Source organism: Propithecus coquereli, unplaced genomic scaffold (assembly GCF_000956105.1).
Source record: "Propithecus coquereli isolate 6110/MARCELLA unplaced genomic scaffold, Pcoq_1.0 Scaffold235, whole genome shotgun sequence".
Classification (NCBI taxonomy): Eukaryota; Metazoa; Chordata; class Mammalia; order Primates; family Indriidae; genus Propithecus; species Propithecus coquereli.
Window position 1 is genome coordinate 1,070,001 of NW_012147897.1, and position 6,798 is coordinate 1,076,798.

General features: G+C 40.3%; 1 protein-coding gene across 1 annotated transcript; it reads right to left on the bottom strand.

The window, feature by feature from the left end:
• Window positions 1-5,573: 5,573 nt before the first annotated feature.
• On the bottom strand, window positions 5,574-6,548 carry LOC105811449 (olfactory receptor 52I2-like). Its single transcript, XM_012645644.1, has one exon. The coding sequence runs from the start codon at window positions 6,546-6,548 to the stop codon at window positions 5,574-5,576; it is 975 nt and encodes a 324-aa protein (XP_012501098.1).
• Window positions 6,549-6,798: the final 250 nt, after the last annotated feature.

Genomic DNA, 6,798 nt, shown 5'->3' on the forward strand with positions numbered 1-6,798 from the left:
TACACTAGTTGATGCAGGACCTCCAGCTCCTGAAAGTCCCTAGCCACAAATATTACTAAGATTCCCCAAAAGATATGTGTAGTAAGTACCACAGATGGTACCCAGTGGTCTCCTTCTGGTGTTCACACTCATCTGTGATCCCATCCCCTGAATGTGGACTGGACTAATAGCTCACTTGTAATGAATAGAATGATGCAGAATTTCTGTTTAGTTACAAAGAGACTGTGCTTTCCATCTTACTCTCTCTATCTTACTGTTATTCTTACTCTTTCTGAGGAAACACTGGTGTCATATTATGAGCTGCCCTGTGGAGAGTTCGACATGACAAGAAAACCATATTTCTGCCCAGTAGCCAGCAAGGACCTAAGGCCCAACAACAGCAATGTCAATGAACCTGGAAATGGACCCTCTGAGGCTCACAACAGCCATATGATTGAACATGGAAGCAGTTCCTCCTCCAGTGGACCTTTAGATGACTACAGCCATGGCCAAGACCTTGGTTGCAACCTATCAGAGACCCTGGGCCAAAGACACCCAGTTAAACCATATTCCTAACCCCCAGAAACTCTGAGATAATTAAATATTATTGGTTTAAGCTGATAAACTATAAGGTAATATATTACACACCAAAAATAATACAGTAGCTAACCACATGCCTATAGTTTCACTTTTACAACAAAAGAATAGAATTTGATGCCACCTGCACTAGCTATTTTTGCTATTGGGGAAAGTCACCTGATTGTGACCAACCTGGACTGTCTGGGTCTTAAAACTTATGATAATTGGTGGGGAAGGTGACTCTTTCCTTATTGTTAATAAACTGATACTATTGCTCCACTAAAAGTTGAGAAGTAGGTCTCAAGGCAGTGTTGCTTATGCCATGGCATGGCAGAGTTTACTTACAACCCCCCATGCCTGAGACCCATATATACACCCAGAGCTATGGACACAGGACAGATGTCATTGATAGCCTCCAAGCTATTCACCTAAATTACCCTCTCACGTCAATATACCTTGTTTTTACTCCTTTTAGGAGACATCATCTGTCTACCTCTCTTCAGCAGCCCTGGGCTAGCAGCAAGCAGACCACTTTTTGATTATCTGACCAGGTCTCCCACATGCCCAATGCTATGTGGAAGATACTTGCAATATCAAAAACTGATAAGAGATTAATAGAACATTCAGAGAACATCTTGAAAAAATATAAGTAAAAGAGATAACAGAAACATAGAATGAAATATTTTTCTATTATTTTAATAGAAAATAAGGTATAAGTCAAGATGTTTGAACTCACTAAAAATGAGAAAAATACAAAGATAATATTTCCATGAATGTGGGAAAAGAGGAAAGTTAGACAACACCATGGATTGGTGAGGATATGAGGATATGGCAATGTTCAGGCACTAATTTAGAAGTGCATTAACACATTCCAGGGAAGACGTCAAAGATGGATATGGACCCAGGGGTTACCACTCCAGCCTCCTCACCCTTCCTGTGGAATACCTCTGAGGCAGGTTCTGCACAGTCAGTCAGAGGCCTCCAGCAGGATTGACCATCTCCTCTCCAGGGAGCCACAGGGAAACCTACCCATTAAATATCCTATATTGGCCTTTTTTCTTTCCCTACATTACTCTCTACTATCTTCCTAGTGCTTCTTAGCATGACTTCTCCAGTAATCTACCCGTATTCAAATCCTTGACTCAGGATCTATTTCTGATAAAATATACTCTAAGGCAATGGATATTCTTGCCTTGTTCCTAATCTTAGTGGGAATTTTTACTGTTTCCCCCTTAAGTAAGATGCTGGCTTTAGGAATGAAGTATACATATCAATTACAATCAATTTTTATTTTATTGAGTTTTTTATGAGCAATAGGTGTCAAAGGGCCTTTTCAACATCTCTGGTGAGAATATATTACTTTTCTCTTTTGATCTATTAATTTACTGATATGATTGAAGGATTCCTAACACACCCTTGAGAACTAATAGTGGAAAGGGAAAAGTTTATATCAGTGCCCTGGTGGGGAATGAGCTGATGAGTCACAGAACTGGTCCTTGCAAAGCGTGGAGCCTTTCTACATTAGAGGAACATGTGTCTTTTCTGGGGGCACTCTCTGGAGAATAGATCTGAGAAAGAGGTCATTAGGAAGCACCTCCAGTTACGTCTGTGGACACTTAGAAGAAGGTTGGTGATAAATCAATGTTGTTGTTTTAGGATGGTCCTATTAAACAAATTTTTGAAGATTCCTAGAAAAAGAGGATTATTAGATATTAAATTCATTCAAACCAAGAGTGAGCTAAGGAATGAAAGATTCATTTGTAATGCACTATTCTTAGTTCGTTTATTTGTTTCATTTATAAGCTGATTTGGGTGCTGTGATTACTGGTTAGAAGAGTTACAATGATAAATGATGTCATGTGATTTCATATTGTCTGATTTTTTTTTTTTTGAGACAGAGTCTAACTCTTTTGCTCAGGCTAGAGTGAGTGCCGTGGCATCGGCCTAGCTCACAGCAACCTCAAACTCCTGGGCTCAAGCGATCCTCCTGCCTCAGCCTCCCAAGTAGCTGGGACTACAGGCATGCACCACCATGCCCAGCTAATTTTTCTATATATTTTTAGTTGTCCAATTAATTTCTTTCTATTTTTAGTAGAGACGGGGTCTCGCTCTTGCTCAGGCTGGTTTCGAACTCCTGAGCTCAAACAATCCACCTGCCTCAGCCTCCCAGAGAGCTAGGATTACAGGCATGAGCCACCGCGCCTGGCCTGTCTGATTTTTAAGACCAAGCATAAAGACTGAAGCTTTTAAGTGCATGAAAATGATTTTCTAAAGGGTAATTGCTCATATTCCATTCTAAGAACCACAAGAAGAAAAGGACCCTGTTTTTCTGCTTTACCACTGAATCCCAGGAATTGTGTATGTGTGTGTGTGTGAGTGTGTGCGCATACGTGCATGTGTATGTATGTATGTTAAACATTTATGTGAGGGAACATTCATTGATATGTCTAGAATCAAAACAAAAATAAGCTCTTCCTGCCTTAAGGGAGCAGTGAAAACTAGATGATACTCAATTATCCTCCTGTTCAAATACTAATTTAAGGGACCATTTCCTCTACTGTGACTTTCAAACATGGTCCAGAAGGGGAGGAGGCAGGTAGCCACGCTGAGGTGGTGCCTGCACGGCTCCCTGTAATGCCCAAGGTGGCATCCCCAACATTGTGCACTTATTCATTATGAGGCAGAAATGAGCTTTTCCCATCCTTGTTTTACTAGCAGAGAATAGCAGCCCTGAGCATTAAGGGTGAAGGCAGCTAAATGGGTAAAAGGGTTGTGTCTTGCTAAAGGAAGACAGGGAAGGGGAAATCCATGGGTTCGATACTCCCCACAGGAAATCCAATCTGCCTTTATTTAAGCAAGATTGGTTGTAATCTCTTAAAATCCAAATATTAAGGGTCTACTGTGGGTCCCAGGCCCTAGGTAAATAAACACATATTGCTTCATGTGAAAGAACAAGGGCCGTATCTGATTGGCTTGTGAGAAGCACAAAATTTTCTGTTTGAGGGTAGCCATGGCAAGGAACCAGTACACTTTGGGAAGTACGTAGTTCACTAAGTATTTGAGTACTAACAGTGAGTTCCAGCTAATTTCAGGGAATTCCACAGAGAATGAAACACAGAGCTGGTAGGACAGGCTTCCCAATGGAAATGCTGGGAAGAAATTTCTATTTCATGTAGAGGCGGTACTATACATTTGTTTCCTTACATCTGACTGTTTAATGAAGCTAATATTCACTGATTTAATGAGCATAGTCAATTCATTAGATTGTTTATGGAGAAAGAATAGTGTTACTTTTCAAAATGGATATCTTACTAAATATGTTTAACAACCTTATGATCTTGTTTCGTTTGTATGTAAGGGTTTGCAAAGGAAAGAGTTTTTTTAGTATTCTTTGGGACCTCAGTGCATCACTATCACATATTTAAAAAGATGATTCCTATTCTGCTATCCTCCAGAAATAGAATACAGTCTTGGGAGGTAAACACGTCCAATATTAAGAAAAGATATGGATGCTAAGTTGTTAAGCAGCTGGTCTATTTGAAAGTGTTATCATACGACTATGGATCTATATAGGACTACAGTTTGAGAATCCTAGAATCTAGGATTCTAGTAATCCTAGAATTACTCCTTAATATTATGAAAGTAGAAATGTATTGGGTATGTCTTCAAGTACATACAATATGTCAGAGGTTGTGTTATGTGCTTTCCATTTATTACTAATTTAATCTTTAGTACCCTCTACGAATTAGCATTGTATCCCGTATCAGTAGAAAGGAAATGTTAAGACTCAGATACAATAACTTGCTATCAACAGTTTCTTCTTGCACTTTAAAGATTAACTCTTCATTAAAATCTTAATAAAAAGGAAATTATCTTTTTTAAGATTTTTTAAATATACCACAAATATATGTATCTCTTATACATGAGATTTTTTGCTGTTATTAACGGATATGGAATACTCACTCTAAGAAGACTTTCTGAAAGGGTAAACAAAAACAAAAATAATATAAGTATCCAGTGACACAGAGAAGACTAGTGACATTTCAACTTGTTTATCTATATTGTTCTCTATTAAGTCTTTAATGCCAGAGCACACCTCCTGAGAGGTGCCTACAAGAAGAAAGACTGGTGTGATATTCAATCCCTCTTCTATATCTTAAGATGAATTACACAGAGCAGGACTTGGAAGCCAAAAAAAATAGATTTTCAAAACCAAACTCACTTAGACATAGCTTCTGCTGCTTAAATACCAAAAAGCTAGTAATTGGTACCCTAACTCAAATTAGGTTAGCAATAAGGGATGAAGTATATAGAAGTATATTACATAACTTAACAAATGCACCTGAGTGACCAAAGTTAGTTGGAACCAGATAAGAAGAGACTCATTATTTCCAACCCATCTTGTTAAGTTACTTCTCTTGCTATGGTCCAATTTCCTATTTCCCAATTCATGTGTTATAAAATGAACACCATCATTTATCCTAAGCTAATGTCTCCTCAGATAAACTGGAATACATTTTAGCTAGAGAAAGACCAGCATGTAGATGTGAGCACATGACCCAAATTGAGTCGATTCATTACTGGGCCAGAAGGCAGTGTCATATACTAATACTTATTCTATATAATCACATGAGGGGAGGAGCCTTTCTGAGAAAATCAGCTGGGCAAGTGTGGGGGTACAAAACAGTTGATTTCTTCAGCAGAGGGACTGGTAGAACATTAGGTGGGAAATATGGGTCAGCAACTAAAGAAAGAAAACTCCCAAATCTGGATTCTCTGCCCAAACTTATCTCTGATTCAGATACTAACTTACTAAAACCATTGAAAATGTTCTCAGAACATCAAAAATATTTCATTTGTATTCTTGCTAGACATTGAAAACATACACAAGACTACCCTTTACAGCTTCATCTGAGAATTTCTGAAGTACCAGGTAAACCAATGCAGCTCCACAGATCTCAGAGGCATCTTTGAGGTTGGATAGAATGCTCAAGGTCTGAACAGAGGTTATGTTTTCATGAACCCAGGTTGGAGTGGCCAAAGAGCCAGCGCAGCAGCAAACTCCATATTCTCTCCCGCATTTGTTTGGTCCTCAAGCCATAGATGATGGGGTTTAAGGTAGGTGGGATGACCAGGTACATGTCAGCTAACAGCACCTGGGTGTGCAGGGGCACTACATCCTGCCCTAGCCAGGCTACATAGATGGATGCCATCCCAGGTAAATAGTACAGGGCCATAACTCCCAAGTGGGAGCTACATGTGCTTAATGCTTTCAATTGAGCATTCCTTGAGGAGAGACCAAATACTGCCCTGAGAATCAAAACATAGGAGGCAGCAATGAAGACCACATCAGAGCCCACAATAATGGAGGAACCAATCAGACTGTAGAGACTGCTGGGCATGGAGTCAGCACATGCTAACTTGGCCACAGTCATGTGCTCACAGTAGGAGTGGAGAAGCACGTTGGAGCCACAGAAAGGTAGATGGCTCACCATCCAACTCAGTGGTGTCATGAATGTCACAGCTCTGATGGTAATGGTCACACTCATTCCCAGTGTCATTTGGGGTGTGAGAATTATTCTGTAGTGTAAGGGCTTGCAGATGGCAACATAGCGGTCAAAAGCCATGGCCAGCAGCAGCCCTGTCTCCATAGCTGTGGCTGCATGGACGAAATACATCTGAGTGAAACAAGCATTAAAGCTGATGGAGTTGTTTCCTGAGCAGAAGATGCTCACCATCTTGGGTACCACAGATGAGGCCATAATAATGTCCACGGCAGCCAGAACACACAGGAAGCAATACATGGGCTCTTGGAGAGTGGAATCCATCCAGATTACAGTCATGATGAGGGTGTTTCCTATCAGGGCTATGGTGTACATGGCACTCAGTGAGATAGCCAGCCAGAGATGAGAAGACTGCAATCCTGGAATACCTGTGAGGAAGAACGTGGCAGAGGTGTCCATTGTGTGGTTGTAGAGTGGCCCCAGCATCTCAGATGAGACTGCTTTCCTGTTAATGCACAAAGTGATGTAAGGGAAGGATGCAATCCTATAAGATTTTTTCCCATCTGTGGTGTTGGGTAAGCCTAAGGATAGTCTTATCTCATTGGTATTCTCAGGATCAGAAAACTGCCTACTCCACCTTCCATCCTCAGTGTTCATTGCCTTACTAATTTCTATTCATTTTTCAAGGATCAGCTCATGGGTTAACTCCTTTAGAATGTTTTCTCTGCTTTCTCTC